The sequence below is a fragment of the Nicotiana tomentosiformis genome, chromosome 1 (assembly GCF_000390325.3).
Source record: "Nicotiana tomentosiformis chromosome 1, ASM39032v3, whole genome shotgun sequence".
Lineage (NCBI taxonomy): Eukaryota > Viridiplantae > Streptophyta > Magnoliopsida > Solanales > Solanaceae > Nicotiana > Nicotiana tomentosiformis.
In genome coordinates this window covers 148,964,686-148,985,275 of record NC_090812.1, presented here as the reverse complement: position 1 = coordinate 148,985,275, position 20,590 = coordinate 148,964,686, and the positions used below count along the sequence as shown (strand labels likewise).

The window sequence follows — 20,590 nt, the reverse complement described above, 5'->3', positions numbered from 1 at the left end:
AGGCAGAACCACCTTGTTGACAAATTCGAAAAGCACTTTGTTGGGAGGAGTCATCTCACTCTTATAAACATCCCTGGGTCGCAGCTCTAAGTCTCTATCAGCAAACTTCTTGGTGATGGAAAATGAGGTAGGTAGATTTTCTAGACTAGGCCACTTTAACTTTTTATAATCATTGTACCCTTCAGCATGTATCCTCAGAAATCTCCCCTTGCTCTTTTTCATCAAAACCATTCCTTCCAACTGAAGGACCATGTCCTTCCCGCTCTAAATTTCCAACCTCACCAACAATAGCACCATTCATTCCTCCTCCAAATCTTTGAGGAGTCTTCCCTATAGAATTTTTCTTTTTCCAAACTCAACCATCTTGTCATTTTCTTCATCAGTCTCTTCTTCTTCCTTATTCTCTTCTTCCACTATTTTCAATTTTCTTGATTTCCTAGCAGGCATGGTTCTTTTTTCCAACGTAGAGCTTTCTGTATCAGCAGACTTTTCAGGGGACTTCTTCTTGGAAGTCTTTCTTTTCTTAGCACTTGGATTCACATCCTCTACTTCCTCTACCTCATCTTAATCATGAAGAACGAGGTTCATCTCCTCAATCTCAATTGTTTCACTTGTTCACCCACCTTCTTCTTTCCTTTAGTAGCAGCTTTCTTTTTACTCTCAGCTAAGGCCTTTTTTATATCAGCCTCACTCTACTTCCTCTAACTCTCTGTATCTCTTCCACTTATGGGAGGAGTCTCTACAATGATAGAAAAGATAGCCTTTCTCTTTTTGCCTCGCATAGCAGTTCCAGGAATTTTAATTCCTGAACTTTTCTTCTTCTTTTGATTGTAGCTGTCAGATACCATTTTCAGTAGGTCATTGAAGGGTTCCTTTCTAGATGGAATGGTTTCTTGGAGACTATTCCTCAGCCTAACCAGCCCCTTTGCAGCACTAGCATCTCTAAACCTATTTCCTCATTCTTCTATTAAACATTCTTCTTCCTCAACACCCTCCCCACTCGATATCATAGCCCCTATTATTTTATTCAAACCAACATTAGTGGGTGAAGATTCAACCAGTTCTTCTTCTCCCCTTCCCCTCACATCTCCTGTTACACCCTCACTCACTTTTTCTTTTCCCTTTTTTATTTTTACCACCTATTTTAGTAGACTTAGAAGCTACACCAACTATAGTGCCAACTAGAACAAACCTTTTCTCAACATTTTAAGCCACTTTAGAAACGACATCAGACAAATATTTTAGCCCAGAAGTTACCTATTCTATTTCAGATGAAACAGGTTTTTCCCCCTCAGTTGCAGACTTGAAAGACTAATCTAATTTTTGGGGTTCCTCTGTTTCACGACCAAAAATCCCACCACATGCGTCGTGATGGCACTTAGTCTCTAAGACTAAGTAAGTCGATTACAATTACAATTCAAGCCTCCTCTTTTTTTTAAATAGATAATCGAAACTCACAGCGAAAATAATTATAATAAACTCCCAAGACTGGTAACACAGAGTCACGAACTATAACTGGATACATGGAGTTATCTCGAGGGTCGAATATACAATATTGTTCGAATAAGAAATTAACAGTACAACAAAATGGAAATACTCCAAGGGGCTGCGACGACCAAGCAGTCCTACCTTGAATCTTTGCGATCATACTCTAATCTCTGTTTGAATCTGATATCTCCAATACCTGGCTCTGCACAAAAATGTGCAGAAGTATAGTATGAGTACACCACAGTCGGTACCCAGTAAGTATCAAGACTAACCTCGGTGGAGTAGTGACGAGGTACAGTCAAGACACTTACTAGTCAAATAACTTGTGCAATATAGTATACAGAAATAATAGAAATCAAATAACAGTGATAGCAACACTAATCAACTAGTGATTTAAACAGTAAGGCAACAACAACACCATAAATATTGATCAAACAAATAATAAACACAAGTAAAACCAATTAATCAAGTCCTTCAAAATATACATCTTTTATCTATAAGTTTTTCAAATAAAAATCTTTCAAATGTAATCCGTACAATTAAATATATCCTGAATATACTTCCTTCAAATAAATATCTTACGAATAAAATTCTTTCAAATAAATATCTTTCAAATATAATACTTTCAAGTAAATATCTTTCGAATAAAATTCTTTCGAGTAAATACCTTTCGAATATAATTTGGTCAAGTAAAAGTCACCATGTGACACCTCATTTAACTTTCTTGGTGCGAGAAATATATTCAACATATCACATCGAATGGCACGGTAATACCTTCGTGCACTTGTCTCATTCTCACCCGATATATATATATATATATATATATATATATATATATATATATATAGCATGGCAACACCCTTCGTGCATTTATCTCTTTCTCACCAAGCATACATATAACAGTACCAACTAGGTGGGAGAAATGCTAATAACAATAAAAGAAATAAAGTGGGAGGCACAAAGGAAGCAACAATGACTACAAGACACATAGAAAACATAAGTGCACAATAACATCCCATGATAAAGGCATGAATGTATACACAACGAAAATATATCACAATATGATGTATGTCTCTTGTCCTCGCCTGCACGGAAACACCCTTCGTGTCATGAACATATGATAATATAAAAATAATGCCACGGCATCACCCTTCATGCTTTCACTCTCATCCTCGAGTGATAATATAATTGAAATGGCACGGCATCACCCTTCGTTCTTTATACCCTCAAATGACACGAAATCACCTTCTGTGCTTTACACTCTCAAGTAGCGTAGTCCTAGCTATTTCCTACAATGTCCTATTCTTTCTTTTAACTACTCCATTTTGTTGTGGAGTTCTAGGAGCAGAAAAATTATGATCTATGCCATTCTCATCACAAAATTCAGAAAATTTAGCATTCTCAAATTCAGTACCATGATAAGACCTAATTGATGCAAGTTGATTACCTAGTTGTTTTTGAGTTTTTCTAAAAAATGAAGTGAACATGTCAAATGCTTCATCTTTAGATGTTAAAAATAGTGTCCAAGTAAACCTAGAGTAATCATCAAAAAGCACCATAACATATATCTTACCACCTCTGCTCATTGTCCTCATTGGTCCGCACAAATCCATATGGACCAGTTCTATCATCCCGGTAGTACTTAACATTTTCTTACTTTTAAAAGATTATCTTACCTATTTCCCAATTGCACAAGCCTCACAAACTTTATCTTCCTTGAACTTAATGTTAGGCAGCCCAATCACCAAGTCCTTGGAAACTAGTTTGTTGAGTTGGATTAGACTTGCACGTCCAAGACTCTTGTGCCAGAGGAGGGGATCATTGTCCAATACACTTAATCAAGTGAGTTTGTTATCTGATAGTGTGGACCGATCCACTACATATATGTTGTTCACTCTTTTTTCCTGCAAAACTATCTTGTCAGTGGTAAGATTTATCACAAAGTATTTTGTAGAGGTGAAGGCTACCATGTTACCTCTATCACAAAATTGTGATACACTTATTAGATTGTACTTCAGTCCATATATCAAGTAGACATTATCAATTGAGTGAGAATCACACTTACCTACCTTTTCCACCCCAATGATCTCACATTTCTTTCCATTTTCAAACGAGACATTACCTCCTTTAAGGTCCCTATGTACCATTTTTGGTTGCTCCCCTTCACTTGGACCTGCAAAAGGAAATCAGGGGTTAGTCTTAGGTATCCAAACTAGTTTGGTTCCCTTTCTATAGGCAAAAGGATAAATCAAATTCTTTTTAGCCCAACTTGGCACCCTATTTTTCCCTATAACAAATTTTTTATTCTTTTGATTTGCCTTTTCTTTTGTAGTGCAATCACTCTCATAGTGACTAGTGTTACCATAGGTTGTGCAAATTTTATTCTCAGGGAGTGTGAGGTACTTGCTTTTGGGATCCACTTAGGTGTAGAGTTCCCAAAGCCAGGTCATCTTCTGTTTCTACTATGATGTTCGTGTAGCTATGAAAGTGCATCAGAGGACCTGTTCCATTTACAGGATTTGTCTAGCTCATGCTTAACCTTATTCAGGTCCTCCTTTAAGATTCTTACATGTTCATCCCTTTTATACAACCCATCTTTCATTTTACCTAAATTCTCTTCTAGAGTGAGTTGTGTGTCACCGGCTATCTTTTTACCTGTTCCTAACTTCAATTTTATATTTTTAAATCTAAGTTCTAGGACAGTTGTATCAAGTGCATGAACCTTGTTCTTTAACACAGTATTTTTACTTTCAGTTTCACAAGCCCTAAATTCCAGGTTTTTGCACTTAGCCTTCAAAATGACACATTCTTTTGACAGTTGTTCCTTTTTATTATTCACATCTTCAGACTCATCAATCGGTTCTAGTAGTAATTAAGATAATCTTTCTTTAGACAAAAATTTGATCTTGTCCTTGAGATGAAAGACACTTACCTCGGTTTCTTCATCAGATTCTACAATAGCCATTAGTGCTCGTTCATCAACATCATCATCATCGGAGCTTTCATCTGAGCTTTCTCCCAAGTATCAACCATAACCTTGGTTGATCCTTTATTGTTCCCTTTATTGGGATGAATGTCTTCCTTTTTCCTCTTTCTTTGTTCAGCTCTTTCCTTTTTCCATTCAATCTCCCACAAAGGACAGCTCTTGATCATGTGATCAGTGTTTCCACACTTGTAGCATCCATCATTCGTCTGCTTCTCCGGAGCTCTTGCGTTGTAGTTTCCATTTCTTGAAGAACCCTTTCCTCTCCTTAAATACTTCTTGAAGTTTTAGGTAATCATTGCTATTTTATCATCTTTCAGGTCAGAATCTTCAGTACTCAGAGTGCCAAACTCTTTTCCTTCTTAGGCACATCCATTTTTATGGTTTGTTTTCTAAGTTCACAAAACTGTGAGGTTTCCAATCAATTCATCCAAAGGGAGTGTAACAATATTCTTTGATTCATGAATAGAAGTGATCTTGCTTTCCCAAGTAATTGGCAAGACCCTAGTAAGTATCTTCTCAACCCTATAATCTTCAGGGATAATCCTTCCAAGAGATTTTAGTTTATTTGTCAATATAGTGAACCTTGTGTAGATCTCCTGAATGGTTTCTCCATCTTTCATAGCAAAATTTTCATACTGAGAGTACAATAGAGTTCCTCTTGATCTCTTCACTCGAGTTGTTCCTTGAATTCTGTTGTACTCATCTGGACCAAGTCCACAATTAAGCCACTTGGCTTTAGCATTTTTTTTCCTACTTCTTCAAATCCTCAGCATTACAATCAGCTCTTATCTTTGGCACATCTACTCCTTCAGCATTTTTCTTCAAAGTAGATAGCAGACCATCAATGATAATGTCCCATAGTTCATAGTCATCTCCCTGTAAGTTATCTCTCATCCTTGACTTTCACCAAGAGTATTACTGGCCATTAAAGAGTGGAGGCCAAGCAGTGGATTGTCTTTCCCAATTTCCAGGTGGTGCACTCATCTTGATCTTCTCCTAAGGTGTTAGCCTCTTCAAGGATAACCTGCTCTGTTATCAATTGATGTTTTATACTTCAATACCACACAAGAGAGGGGGTAATTTGTGTGGTGTCCAATTTTTTGTATGCACAGATTATAGAAGAACCTGGTTCTTCTACGAGTTTCTTACACTATAGTTGTGAGATAATAAATGCAGAAAGTAAAGAACACAAGTATTTTTTCGTGGAAAGCACCCAGCTCAAAAGGTGAAAATGCCACGACCTACTTCCCAGTAGGATTTTTTCCAACACTTCACTAAATAACTAAGCCAAACAAAAACGTTTACAAAACTCTTGTAAATATAAGGTTACCTCTAACCCTTGTAGCAACCAGCCACAGGCTGTTGCTACAGCTTCAAGTTAACTCTAACTTTAACAACACAACTCAAGTACCTAATACAATTTGCTTCTAACAAAGCTGAAAGGTACAACTCAAAATCCCAACTACAATTGAACTAGAATAAAACAGACACTTGGAACTGGTTCTTATATCTGGTTCATGTAGCTCCATATTCGCACTCTTGAAACACACAAGAATTGCTTGCAACTTTCAAATTGCTTTGCTATTTTGGACTCAATTATTTCTTAACTTCAGTGTGTCTACGTCACCTGTAAAAGAGAACACAACTGATATATATAGAGTTAGTAGAATAAGTATTAACTAGAGTTCTAATGATTTACTCTTCCATGGTGGAAGAGTTCTAATTAGTTCCAACATCTAACCCCCTCCCCCCCCTAGGATAAAGTTCTCTTCAAGTAAGGAATCCTACTCCTTATCAATTATGCAACCTTTTCGTTCAAGAGATATCATATATAACCACTTATGCTTATCCCCTTCACATGCATGCCTTGTGCTTGAATCTACACATACCTCTTGTACACTGTGTATGGACCTGGTTCATGCATGTCTACCTTTGTCGGTCATCAAAATAAAACTTACTCAAGCCAACAGTTATAGTGGTCAGATGTTTGTGAGTGGAGTTTTCAAGAGCTAAAGAAAAGAGATTGACCATGGTGCTAATTGTAGTCCTACTAACAGGTTCAATATAATATATTTTGATGCTTCTAGAGTTGGACTTGAATGTGTCCTAATACCGAATAGGAAGGTTGTAAATAACACCTCAGGAAAATTATAGAATCGCGAAAAGAAATACTCCACTCACGATCTCGAGCTGGCAGTAGTTGTATTTTCTCTAAATATATGGCGGCATTGTTTATACAGTGTGCATTGTGAAGTATTCACAGATCATAAGAGTCTCCAGCCTTTTTCAAGCAAGGAGAGTTGAATCTAAAATAGAGGAGGTGGTTGGAGTTAGTGAAGGATTACGATATTAATATTTTGTACCACCCCGAAAAGGCTAATCTAGTAGCCGATGCCCTTAGCCCTAAATCTAGGGGTATTTTCGCACACTTGCAAGTAGAAGAAAGATTGCTAGCAGGAAAAGTAGAAAGGTTGTCTAATGACGGAGTCAGACTTGATGAGACTGAAGAAGGTAACCCAACGATATTCCATAGGGCCGAGGTAAAAGAGCGCCAGTATGAGGACCCAAATATGCAGGCGATCAAAGATGAGGTGTTAAAGAAAGAAATACAGTTTTCACTCGTGGGGACAATGATAGCGTCCTAAGAATGAATAGTATGCTATGTGTTCCAAATGTTGGTGAGCTTCGGGAGCGAATTAAAGGCTCATAGCTCCAGTTATTCTATCTACCCGGATTCAACCAAAATGTACAAATACCCGAGGAAAATTTATTGGTATAATAAAATGAAAGAAGATATAGCTAACCATATGGCTTAGTGCATAAATTGCATAAATATTTTATTCTTCCTAAACGATCAACTGCTGAGTTTCCTACTATTCCTGGTCCATCCATTCTTATGTCATGGATGGAGAGGGAACAATAACCACATCATCAAACAATGTGTATTTCACAAACTCCAACATCGATGTTGCAACATCTGGTTTGCACGCAGGGGCGGATTTAAAGGAGAATTATGGGGCATGTGAACCCATTGTCTCTATGCTAGGTATTCTATGTATGCATTTTTTAGAATTATTTTACTATTATCCGTTGTCACTCATGCTTCACAAAGACTAATGATGAATAGGGATCAATTTTCACTTAACACTTTTACTTTCTCCTTTCTTTAGTGGTGCATCTATATTTTAGAAAACCTAGATCCGATGAACGTGTGTATAGTAAGAGTTTTCTGGTGAGCTCCAGATCGTAAGAGGGAGTCTTTGACAATTGGTTTCACCTGTAATAAGTTTTGGCTGAGTTGTAAAAGATAATGATATCCTAGAGTTTGCTCTATGAAGTACTCATTGTAGAGTCTCAGAATATATGTCTGGTTTCCTTTCAAAGGTTAAACTATAGATGTTGACTTGTTGAGACTTCTTTTTCCTTTTAGTTATGTGAATAGCAATGGCTTTATATTGATGTGGGTTGTTGATGCATGTATGAATAGATTTTTGTCCAACGCCATATTATTTATAAAACAATACATGTAAAATACATGGACATCATTTCCACCCATCAAAGATCAAATCCGAATTATGGGTATCATTAAAAGCAAAACATACACCAGAATACTATTTTTATTTTTCACATACATATTATTCATTTTGATGCTATATCATATAATGATCCTTGATCAGCAAAAGTAGCAATAGCAATCCGTACTAAACCAATCCCAGCGACACGCTCCAAAAATAGCTTTCTCTTTATTGATGCATTGTTTGTTACACCCCTTAGAGCTAAGGCATTGGCCAGACCATGTTTTGCTCAGCTTTTCACAACCAAGTGCTTCTGCTTTTTGCATATCTGTAAAGAAAAGAAACCAGCAACTCAAAATTTTACAATAATATTATAAAGAATTTCCCTACATTCTTTTAATCATGCAATTTTCCTTATTAACTCGATTCATATTGTTCTAATTTATGTGGCTCTATTTTCTTTTTAGTCTTTTCTAAAAAGAATGAATCCTTTCTAAATTTGGGAACAATTTCACTTAAACTTCTATTTTTACCTTCAATAAGAATCTTTTATAGCCACAAAAATATTATTATTTGTTTAAGACTACGGGTTTCACGAGAATCATAGTCAAACAAATGTTATAACTTGTTTAGGATCACATGTTTCAAAAGTCCTTATTACTAAATTACTCAGTGCCTAATCAAATAGATACACATAAATTAAAATGAAAGGAGCATTAATTAAGTTCAAAATCGAACAATGTTAGGACTGATAGTGTTTGGTGGAATTATGGTTTTGTCGGATACTCACCAGTTGATGCAATAAGGAAGCAAAAGAAGAAAGCAAGAAAGGCAGCGTAGTGAACTTGAGACTTAGCCAGATTTCTGAATTGTGTTTCTTGATTCTTAATTTGTGTCTAAGTGAGGACTTAACTTTCACATTTTATAGAGATAAGCAATTACCACCAGGTAACAATGTCTTGTGAAACTAACAAGGTAATACACGGGTTTTGAATCCTATACCATTGGGAATAGCGGAAGTATGTATTTACTTTGATGTCGTATAGGAAAATTTAGATGAAAACATTTGTTTTTTTTGCTAAAACACATCAGCAAAAGGCAAATCTGTTATTTATTAAAACTAATGTTCTACACATGTGAATAGCATGTTTGATTCTCCATAATTTACAGCAAAAGGATTTGTCTTGCACATTGTTAATTGATTTGCTATATGCACATACATCGTGTCCAAAAAGTTTGTATTCAAAGTTCTCCAGAAAAAAAGAAGAAAAAAAGAACACCTACTAGATTTTTTGGTAATTCATCCTAACTTTTGGATATGAGGAAATATACATGCCTATGACTAATTAATTAAAATTATGAGAGACAAGCTTTTGGATAAACGCAATGGAAAATTAAACAAATTAGTCACGTGTAGAATATTATAATCTAACAAAAGACTGACCTTATCGATGTGTTTTAGCAAGAAAAAATAGATAATTGTCATGTAAACCAATATATTTCCTTGTATGTAAACCAGTGTATTTTACTCTACGACATTAAAGTAAAAACATTCATTTTCCGCTATTTCCAATGGTGTAGAACTCTAAACTAGGGTATATGTTTAACAAGACATTGTTACCTGGTGGTTTCTTATCCCCCACACACTTTCTTCCTCTCTTTCTTTTTCTATAAAATGTGAAAGTTAAATCCTCACGTAGTCACAAATTAAGAATCAAGAAACACAATTCAGAAATATGGATAAGTCTCTCTATGCTGCCTTTCTTGCCCTCTTCGTTTGCTTCCTCATTGCATCAACTAGTGAGTAGCCAATAAACTATAAACCATAGCTACATAACTCTATCAGCTATAAAATTGTTTGGTATTTGAAGTTAAATAAATGTTCGTTCTGATTTATCTATCAACGGTAAAGTTGACTCCGTACAACCTACTATATATAGGTCACTGGCTCGAACCGTGAAATCAGTCACTTATGCTTGCATTAGGGTAGGTTATCTGCATTACACCCCAATTAGGTGCATGCGAGGTCCTTCCCTGAACCTGTTCATTGGATGCTTCATGCATCGGGATACCCCTAGCTATTTCTCCATCAACGTTAGAATTTGAAAGACCAGTGTGTCGTCGTTAAAAAAAGCACTCTTCGTAATATTATCGTAAACTTTTGAGTTGTTACTTTCTTTTATGCGCAGATATACAAATAGCAGAAGCATACGGTTGTGAAAGGCTGAGCAGAACATATTTGGATCCTTGCGTAGTCGAGACTGATGGCTGCACCGATCGATGCATCAATGATGAGCACGCTGTTGGTGGAGGCTGTCACTGGAATTGGCGTGGTCCCGCTTGCTATTGCTACTTCTGCTGATCAACGATCATTGTATTTTCATCATCGTATTGCATCTTTTTGTGATTACTGCTATGATGTATGCGAAAAATAAAAGTTATGCAGTTCCTAATAATGTGTGAGACTAATAAATGACAGAATGGCCTGTCTACCTAAAACTAAGAGCAGATACCGCCTACTGTATGAGCAAATATCATTTTGCCAAAGTATAAACTGTTCTAGTCTACGGTTTGCTCCTAATGATATCAACACCTATATTTTGTTATTTTTGTTATATTTTCTGCGTGTATAAGTTGGGGAGAGGTGATTAGGCATGATATGGCGCAGTTTCAGCTTATAGCTTCAGCTTATTGAAGATATGAACCTTGATAGGAGGGTGTGCAGGTTGGGATTAGGGTAGAAGGTTAGCATACAAGAGTGTGTATCTCCTTTTCAAGCCGGTTGCATCCTAATTAGTCTTGTATGTTCGTAGCTTCTTATCTGATTTCTTCTGCTATTTGTTGGTTCATTTGCTTCGATTATTCTATCTTTGTATCACCTTATCTCGCCGTTATTACCAATTATTATTTTTGCTTATTTTTCTTTTTTCATTAAGCCGGGGGTCTATCGGAAACATTCTCTCTACCTTCACAAGGTAGGAGTATGGTCTGTGTATACTCTACCCTCCCCACATCCCTACAACACAATGTAGAATTACACTGGGTTTATTATTTTTGTTGTTGTTTCTTTGTTGTTCGTTGATATGGAAATGGTTCGTATTATTATGAACAATGCGAGTCTTCAACTAAAAGCTTAAGACAAAGAGAGGCAAATATGATCTTTTCTCTTTATAAAGGCAAATTAAAAATGGCTTGAGGAAGAAAGGGTGCACGGTCAAGATGCCCCCGCTAATGAGCGTGAGTACAATATAAATCAACTTCTTCTTCACTGTTGCAGAAAGGGTGCACGGTCAAGATGTAAATATCAATGGGTAGTTTGATCTGAAAATCAACTTCTTTTAGTAAGCCAATCATCCAGATTAGTTCTGCAACTGTGGCAGCAATGCTTCTATATTCAGCTTCAGCTGAACTTCTTGATATAGTTGTTTGCTTCTTAGATTTTCAGGAAACTAAAGAATCTCCAAGTTTAATCATATAACCTGTAATAGATTTTCTTGTATGTGGGCAGGAAGCCACATCAGCATCACAAAATCCCATGACTGTATCGCCGATGCTACTAGATAGTAGAATACCTTGGTCAAGCTGTTTTTCAGATACCTTACAATTCTAAGTGCAGCTTCCATGTGAGACTTTTTAAGATTTTTTAAGGAACTGACTGAGAGTCTGAATACTAAAAGATATATAGGTCGAGTCATGATAATGTACAACAACTTACCTATCAATCTTTGATAAGGAGTGTGATCCTCCAGTTCTTTATCATCAGTGAATGTGTCTGATTCAGAAATCTTGATAAAGTCATCATATTCCTTTATTGTGAGCTTTGTATTGTAATTTAGAGATGTGATAGCAGGTTTAGCAGATCCTAATATTGACCACTTGCTTCATAGAACAATTTGTGGAAGTTGTTTTCTTGAGTGAATATAGTGATAAATGTTCTTTGATTTTGTTTGAATGTGATTATATCTTCCCTGAAACTAACATCTCTACTTACAAGAAAGGATCTGTTTTCTAGATCATATATTAAGTATCCCTTCTGCTCAGCTGCATATCCCATATGTACTATCAATTTTTATCTGGGCATCATTTTGTCATATTCCTGGACTATCTTTACATAAGCTAGACATCCAATACTCTCAGATGAGTTAGAGTAGGCTTTTTGTCAAACAGTCTCTCATAAGGTGTTTGATTGTTTATAACTATGCTTGGTAGTCTATTGATCAAGTAAACTACAGCTAACACACAATGTCCCCAGAATCTGATTGGTATGTTTGCTTGAAATTCGACTGCCCTTGTGACTTCTAGGATATGCATGTGCTTCCTCTCTGTAGCTCTATTTTGCTGAGGTGTATAAGCACAAGTTTTTAGATGAATAATTCCTAGATTGTTGAACATGGTTTCACATACTGAATGTACAAATTCAGTACCATTATCTGTTCACTTTGATTAGCTTATCAAATTGGGTTCTGACAAATGCAATAAACTTCTGTAGCATTGTGTTCACATAAGACTTCAATTTCAATGTCATAGATCTATGTCTTTATTTGTATTGTGTTCAATGATAACTGAAAGTTCTTTTGCTGCTAACATGACTTCATCACTGATTCTAACTGGTTGACTATTTTCACTTAGAATGTATAATCCATTGTCTTCTCTACCAATCGCTCTCACCTGCCCATTAGGAAGGAACACTTTCTTTGGATAGTCTGGTTGCATAATGGAAGCTTTATTTAACAGACTTAAGTCAGCTACCATATGATTGGTAGCACCAGCGTTAGTAAAAGCTAAACAAACAGTGCTAATGCATGCTACATTAGCTGTAGAAGCAATCTTAGAACCATTAACACCTGAAGTATTATTCAATATTTGTAGGATTTGTCCATACTGTTCTTTTGAAAAAGTGCAGCTTGTTATTGGAGGCAACCCTTGTACATTCAGCTGAGTAGTAGGTCCTTGTCCCATATTATAATTGAGCTTTCCTGTGTCTGAATTTGTATATATTGGCATCTGATAAAATAAATTTCCTTATGCTTGAAATTGATTTGCCTGGGAGTTGACATCAGTTGAACCATTATAACTTGTATTCCTGATGTGCGCATTATTTTTAGTCAACACATTGTAGGTTGCATTTCCAACTCTCCCTTTCTTTCTATTCTTGAATGAGGGGGATATCACACAATTTTATAGCAATTTTCTTTGCAATGCCCTTTCATTTTGCAGAAATCACATTGGATATTATAGTTTTTCTTGAACTTCTGATATTCTCCATGTCCAGTTCTAGTATACATAGCCACATCATAATGATTTATATACATGGCTGGATTTGCACCCAATAGTTATGACGCAACAGCAACAGACTTTTGGCTTTCATCACTGATGATTAAGGCATAGGCTTGATTAACAGTTGGTGTATGACTCATCATCGAGATCTTTAGTGGTAGCTTGGTTGTACGAATTGTTCAACCCCATCAATAATTGAAACAATTTTAGTTTCTGTAAATGCACTACAAAGTCCTTAGACTTTGCACAATCACACCCAGGAGCAGGGACTAGTATTCTTCCCACAAATCTTTGAGTTTTGAGAAGTACAACAGAAACAGAAGTTATCCCTTGACTTAGAGTAGCAATATTTTTATGGAAATTGAATGATCTAGATCCATTTACTATGTTAAATCGCTCATACAAGTCATTCTATACTACCTGGGCACTATACGCATACATAATGCCACCAAGAATGCCACTCGCAATAGAATACATAATCCAAGATAACATAATAGCATTCACCTTTTTCCAGTGATTCCAGATACATTCTGGGAATTTTTCTTTAGAACACAAACCATCAACTAACTCCAATTTGTTCCTACCCAGAAGTGCTACCCTCATAGAACGATACCCGATAGAGTAATTTTCGATACTTGTCAATTGAAACGAGAAAATTTGAATTCCACTCACATCTGCTGGTGAAAGAAATAATGGATGGTTGTAGTTAATTCCTGGGGCTTGGTTCAAATTGAATCCTTGGGTTTTACCCACTACATGTGAAGGTTGACTCATATATGGGGGTGTCAAATTCTCAATCGCCATTGATGACAAAGAATTTCAAGAACACACTTGCAGAAAACATCAGAGAATAAATAATTTTTGCGGAAGAACAAATATCGAACACCGAGCTAAGATTTCTTGCTCGACTGCTCTGATACCATGAAATTGTTAATGTAATTATAGAGAAATGCAGTAAACTTTATAGAGATAGAAGAAAGAAGAAGACATAGAAGAGGAAGGAGATGATCTTCTGTTAGTCATCTTAAAGAAGAAATGAGAGTACAAACCCTATATATAAAGTCTATAGTTACTGAGATAGGAATTAACGAATACTTAACATCCTAAGTAACTTATAACTAATATATTAATACTAATGGATACAATAAATAATGACTAAAGTAACCCCTTTTTCCTTGTTATGTAATACCTTTTTCTACAGTTTTAGAACCATATTTCCTACATTGTTCCCTCTCTTGATCTCACTAATCGTCTCTTAAGCTAAAAGACTTTGGAGTTGAATTTAATGATCATCCTTGACAAAAAAATATTGGAGTGAGTAACTGCTTCTGATCCTTAGTGATCCACTGTCCTTCCTGATTCATAATCCTATGTACAGAAAGTCTTATCTTTCTCTCACTTATGAGAATATGGAAGTACTTTCTATTGCCATTACCCTTTTCTAACCATCTGTTGTCAACATTATGTTTTAGATTAGCTTCTTCAGCTTTAAGTCATCTGTGTTGTGAAGCATCTCCTTGTCTCATTAGCACATTAGAGAATGGGCTATTTGCATGGCTTTTACCTTGGCTCTAGCAACAGGACCAAGATCAACTGTATTAACCTTGTTTTGGCCCCTTATGTTATTTCTTGGAGATAGATTCCTTTTCAAGATTAACTCATTTGTAACCTAAGTTAAAGTATTTTCATCTTCTTATCCACTCCATGATGTTAGTGGTACAAATTCCTCTATGTGATCCTCCTCATCAGTTGAGTTGTATTCTTTATATTTTTCATCATCTTCATTATCTTGGAAATTCACTTCATTATCCTCTGATTCATTCACTATCATTCCCCTTTGTCAAATCCAAAGGAACTATTTCCTTGATATTAGAAATATCTACATTGGAATTCAGAGATGATACCGCATTATTAGAGTAAATTTCATAGATGGTCATTCAGCTTTAGGTTAGTTACACAAAAGTCACTTTTCTTTTGCTTGTTATGTAAAAGTCATTCAATTTTGTCTTCATTACCTAAAAGTTACTTTTTTTTATTTTTTTACACAAAAATTATTTTATTATACTCTAGTTATCACGATAATCACTTTGACAAGATTTTATAAAATTACCACTTGAAAAGTCTATTACGCCCTTGACATTATAATCCTCCCATTTATGTAATACATTATATATTATATAATATATAATATATTTTTACCTAAATATTTTACTTATAATTAAAATAATTTTATATTATTTTATTTATTATTTTTATAATATACTAGTACGTTTAATTTTTTCCATGATACTAAATTTGTTTAATCTTTTTCGAGCATGAACATATCTTTAAATAGGAAAATGACAAAAAAATATTTATTTGAAATAACAAAAATAGATTTGTTTAACAAATAATAGTTTTTATAGTCAGTAAAACGTTTAATTATTTTTAAAATATATTTGAGTTTAATGTTAAATTTTAAGCTTTATCTATTGATATTATTTATTTGAAACTGTTAATCTGATGTGTGAGTTTATTAAATGTGGGTATTTTATTTATTGAATTAACGAATATGGCTGGACTGATAAATCTGTGAGCTTTGATTTTATAATTCTTATTAAAAATATTTCATTAGGCATGGTTAAGAACGTTGACTTGAGATTTATTCATAGTAAAATTACTGAAAAATTTAATAACACTACCAATACATCTTAAAAATAAACGTTAAAGAAAAATTAGATGTACGAATATATTATAGAAATAATAAATAAAATAATATTAAGTTATTTTAGTTATAAATAAAATATCTATGTAAAAATATATTATATAGTATATAATATAGAAGGTATTATATAAATATGAGAATCTATACAATATCAAAGGCATAATAGACTTTTCAAGTAAAAATATTATAAAATCTTGCCAAGGTGACTTTTGTGATAACTAGAGCCAAGTAATAAACATAAAGTTGAATGATTTTTATGTAACAAAAAAGAAAAGTGACTTTTAGGTAACAAACACAAAGTTGAATGACCATCAATAAAAAGTCTGCTTCTCATACCATTTCCTTGAGATTGAACAAGACTCCACAGATGAACCCCAGTCTATATCCCAACAGGAACGATATCTCCATTTTTTACTATTGAAAAAAAAGTTATGCTTGTAGATGAGGTTAAAACATGTGTAGACTGTCCATTTCCCCCTAACCTCCTCAATGATAATATCCAAAGGCGGATTTAGGGGGCGGAAGGGTGTTCACCCGAACCCCTTTTACCGAAAAGTTATACTGTATATAAAAGGCAAAATCTATTTTTTATCTGTATATATTATGCTTTGAATCCCCTTAAAATAGCCCAAAGGCATAGCTTAGTGGTCAAGGGGGTTCAAAACCTTAGTAAGGTCATTGGTTCTATTCTCATAAGCTTCTCCACTACTGATAATATCCCCCATTGTAGGTGATGGGCTAGTAGAGACAAGATGTCCCTTTCTAAGTTCCTTGCTATTGGATTTTACAGTCGTACCCTTCTCATTCTCCTCTTCATCTACCAAAGTCTCTAGTTTTGAACTGGAATTGGGGCCATGATGCTACCAAGAAAAATGACAAGTTCCTTTCCTGGTGTAAGTTTTGTTTGATGAGTAATCACAACCCCCTCCTGATTTCTAAATTATAATTTTATGTATCTCTTGATTTGCTTGACCTTAATGCTGGGAATCAAATTTATTTCCATTGTGCCTTACAATCCACTTCTTAATCTGGAGCACAGTCACAATCACAGTCTTAGCATTAGCCTCATTTCTGTTTAAATACTTATATCATGTTTTCTTGAGGTGAATGATCATGCTGGGCTACCACGGTCACTATAATGTTATGACTGAGGTTAATTATGAGAACCATATGATGTTCGCAAATAGCAATAGAAATAGTTTCTTTCATTCTTCCAGAGGATTAAAACAAGGGTATCCTTTGTCCCCTTACATTATTTATTATTGGTGCTGAGGTATTGTCTAGGAGACTTAATAGTCCTATACATTCTAATAAATACTCTAGATTTACCATACATAGAATGGGCCACAGCTTACACATCTTACATATGCGGATGATGCAATTATCTTCACATCTGCCTCTGAGGTTCCTGGTTTATTTAATCAAGAACTGGATAACTATAACAAATGCTTATGTAGTGCTAAGTCAAAGAGTTCATAGGATCATTGGGTATAGGCCAGCTAAATTTCTTATTACTTACCTAGGGTACGCATTGTATGTTGGGAGGATGAAAATATTATATTTTAGATACTGTCTCACAAAGATTGAGTAGAAGACAACAAGTGGTAGAGCTGTGTTGATAAAGCATGTCCCAATAGTCCCAACCTCTGCATCTATTGGAAGCTCTGAGACCACCTAAAATCATTTTCAAGAAGATTGAAGGATATTTTGCTAGATTATTTTGGGGTACTACTGTTGGTAAATTAAGATACCATTGAAGCTAATGTGGTTTTTTCTTATATATCGAGTCACAAATAGGCAAGGAAGCATTATCCAAGCGTCTGTCTTTTATTCTAGTTCAAATTGTAGTTGGTGTTTCAAGTTGTACCTTTAAGCTTTATCTAAAAGCAATTGTATTAGGTTCTCTGAGTATTCAAGTTAGAGTTAACTTGAAGTTATTGCAACAGTTAGAGGCTGGTTGCCACAATGGGATTAGACTTAATCCTTAGATTTACAAAGAGTTTTGTAAATACTGTTTTGGCTCATTGACTTAGTGAAGTGTTGGGAAAAATCCTACTGAGTAGTAGGTCATAGTTTTTTCACCTTTTGAGCCGGGTGTTTTTCACGTAAAATACTTGTGTTCTTTACTTTCTGCATTTACTATTTTTGTAACAGTAGTATAAGGAACACATAGAAGAACCAGGTCCTTCTATAATCAGTACACGCGAAAATTGAACACAACACATATCATCCACCCCCCCTCCCCCCCAACCTCTCTTGTGTGGCTTTCAAGTATAAAACATCAATTGGAATCAGAGAGGGTTCTCCTTGAAGAGGTTTTTATCTTAGGAGAAGATCAATATGAGTGCACCACCTCGAAACTGGGAAGGACAATCAACTGCTAGGCCACCATTCTTTAATGACCAGTACTACTCTTGGTGGAAAAACAGGAAGAGAGATCACATTATAGGAGAGGACTATGAACTATTGGACATTGTCACCGATGGTCCACTGGCTACCTTGAAGAAAAATATTGAAGGAGTAGATGTGCCAAAGGCAAGAGCGTATTGCACTAGTGAGGACTTGAAGAAATGGGAGAAGAATGCTAAAACTAAGAAATGACTTGTTTGTGGACTTGGTCCAGATGAGTACAACAGAATCTAAAGTTGTACCGCTGCTAAGCAAATTTAGGACACTCTGCAAGTGGCTCATGAAGGAACACCTCGGGTAAAGAGATCCAGAGGAACTCTACTGTATTCTCAATATGAGAACTTTACTATGAAGGAAGGAGAAACCATTTAAGAGATGTACACAAGGTTCACTACTTTGACAAATGAGCTAAAGTCTCTTAGAAGGATTATTCCTGAAGAAGATAGAGTCGAGAAGATACTGACAAGGGTTTTGCCTATCACTTGGGAGAGCAAAATTACTGCCATTCAGGAATCAAAGAACATTGTCACTCTCACACCGGATGAATTAATTGAAAATCTTACTACCTATGAACTTTGGAGACAAACCATGAAAATGGATGTACCTAAGAAGGAAAGGAGATTGGCACTCGGAATCACTGAAGGATCTGATTCAGAAGATGATGAAATGGCTATGATCACCAAGGAATTCAAGAAGTGCCTGAGGAGAGGAAAAGGTTCTACAAGAAGTGGAAGTTATATCAAGTCAAAATCTCCAGAGAAGCAAACCAATGACGGCTGCTACAAGTGCGGAAAGACTGATCACCACACCAAGAACTGTCCTTTATGGGAGATTGAATGGAAGAAGAAAAGAGCTGAATGAAGGAACAGGAAGAAGAAACAGGTTCAACTCAAGAAAAGCAACAACAAAGAATCAACCAAGGCTATGGTCGTTGCTTGGGGAGAAAGCTCAGATGAAAGCTCATATGATGATTATGAGGATGAACATGCACTTATGGCCATCAGAGAATCTGATGAAGAAATTGAGATAAGTGTAAATCATGTCAAAGACAAAATTAAATTGTTGTCTAAAGAAAGGTTATCTGAGTTACTTCTAGAACTAATTGATGAATCTGAGTATGTAAACAATGAAAAGGAACAGTTGTCTAAAGAATGTGTGAAAGAAAAAGTAGGAAAAATGAAAGATGAGTTATATAAAAGGGACGAGCAGGTAAGAATCCTAAAGGAGTATCTAAACAAGGTCAAGCATGAGCTAGACAGAACTTGTAAATGGAACAGATCCTCTGATGCACTTTCTTGGCTACAGGAATACCAAATTAGCAACAGAAGAGGATTTAGCTTTGTGAACCTGGCACCTAAGTGGGATCCCAAAAGAAAGTACATCACATTTCCTGAGTACAAGATTTTCACACACTGTGGTAAAATAGGTCACTATAAAAGTGAATGCACTGCAAAATAAAAGGCAAGCCAAATGAACAAAGAATTTGTTCAAGGGAATAATAGGTTACCAAGTTGGGCTAAAAAGAATTTGATTCATCATTTTGCCTATAAAAAGGGACCCAAACTAGTTTGAGTTCCTAAGACTAACCCCTGATTTCCTTTTGCAGGTCCAAGTGAAGGGGAGCAGCCAAATATGGTACATGGATAGTGGTTGCTCAAAGCACATGACAGGAAACAAGAACCAGTTCCTTTCACTTGAGGACCTTAAAGGAGGTAATGTTTCCTTTGGAAATGGGAAGAAAGGTAAGATCATTGGGGTTGGAAAGATAGGTAAGACTGATTCTTACTCTATTGAGAACGTCTACTTGATAGATATATTGCAGTACAGTCTAATAAGTATATCACAATTGTGTGATAGAGGTAACATGGCAGCATTCACCTCTACAAAATGCTTTATGATTAATCTTACCACTAACAAGATAATTTTGTAGGGAAAAAGAGTGAACATCATATATGTTGTAGATCTGTTCACACTTTCAGATAATGAACTCACTTGCTTAAGTGTGTTGGATAATGATCCCTTCCTTTGGCACAAGAGACTCGGACATGCCAGTCTAAGTCAACTCAACAAACTAGTCTCCAAGAATTTGGTGGTAGGGCTACCTAACATTAAGTTCAAGGAAGATAAAGTTTGTGAGGCCTGTGTAAGGGGGAAGCAGGTAAGATTCTCTTTCAAAAGCAAGAAAGTTGTAAGTACCACCAGGACGATGGA

At 35.6% G+C, this 20,590-nt stretch overlaps 1 protein-coding gene and 1 long non-coding RNA gene across 2 annotated transcripts; both read right to left on the bottom strand.

The window, feature by feature from the left end:
• Positions 1 to 330: 330 nt before the first annotated feature.
• LOC138891547 (protein PXR1-like) lies at positions 331 to 848 on the bottom strand. Its single transcript, XM_070175019.1, has 2 exons — positions 707 to 848; positions 331 to 563 (listed from the first exon to the last, which is right to left on the bottom strand). Exons 1-2 carry the CDS (start codon positions 846 to 848, stop codon positions 331 to 333), a joined length of 375 nt encoding a protein of 124 aa, XP_070031120.1.
• A 7,110-nt stretch (positions 849 to 7,958) lies between these two features.
• Positions 7,959 to 8,890, bottom strand: LOC138893506 (uncharacterized). The gene is made up of 2 exons (XR_011409035.1): positions 8,780 to 8,890; positions 7,959 to 8,317 (listed from the first exon to the last, which is right to left on the bottom strand). It is a non-coding gene; the product is annotated as an uncharacterized lncRNA (long non-coding RNA).
• Between the last annotated feature and the right edge of the window lie 11,700 nt (positions 8,891 to 20,590).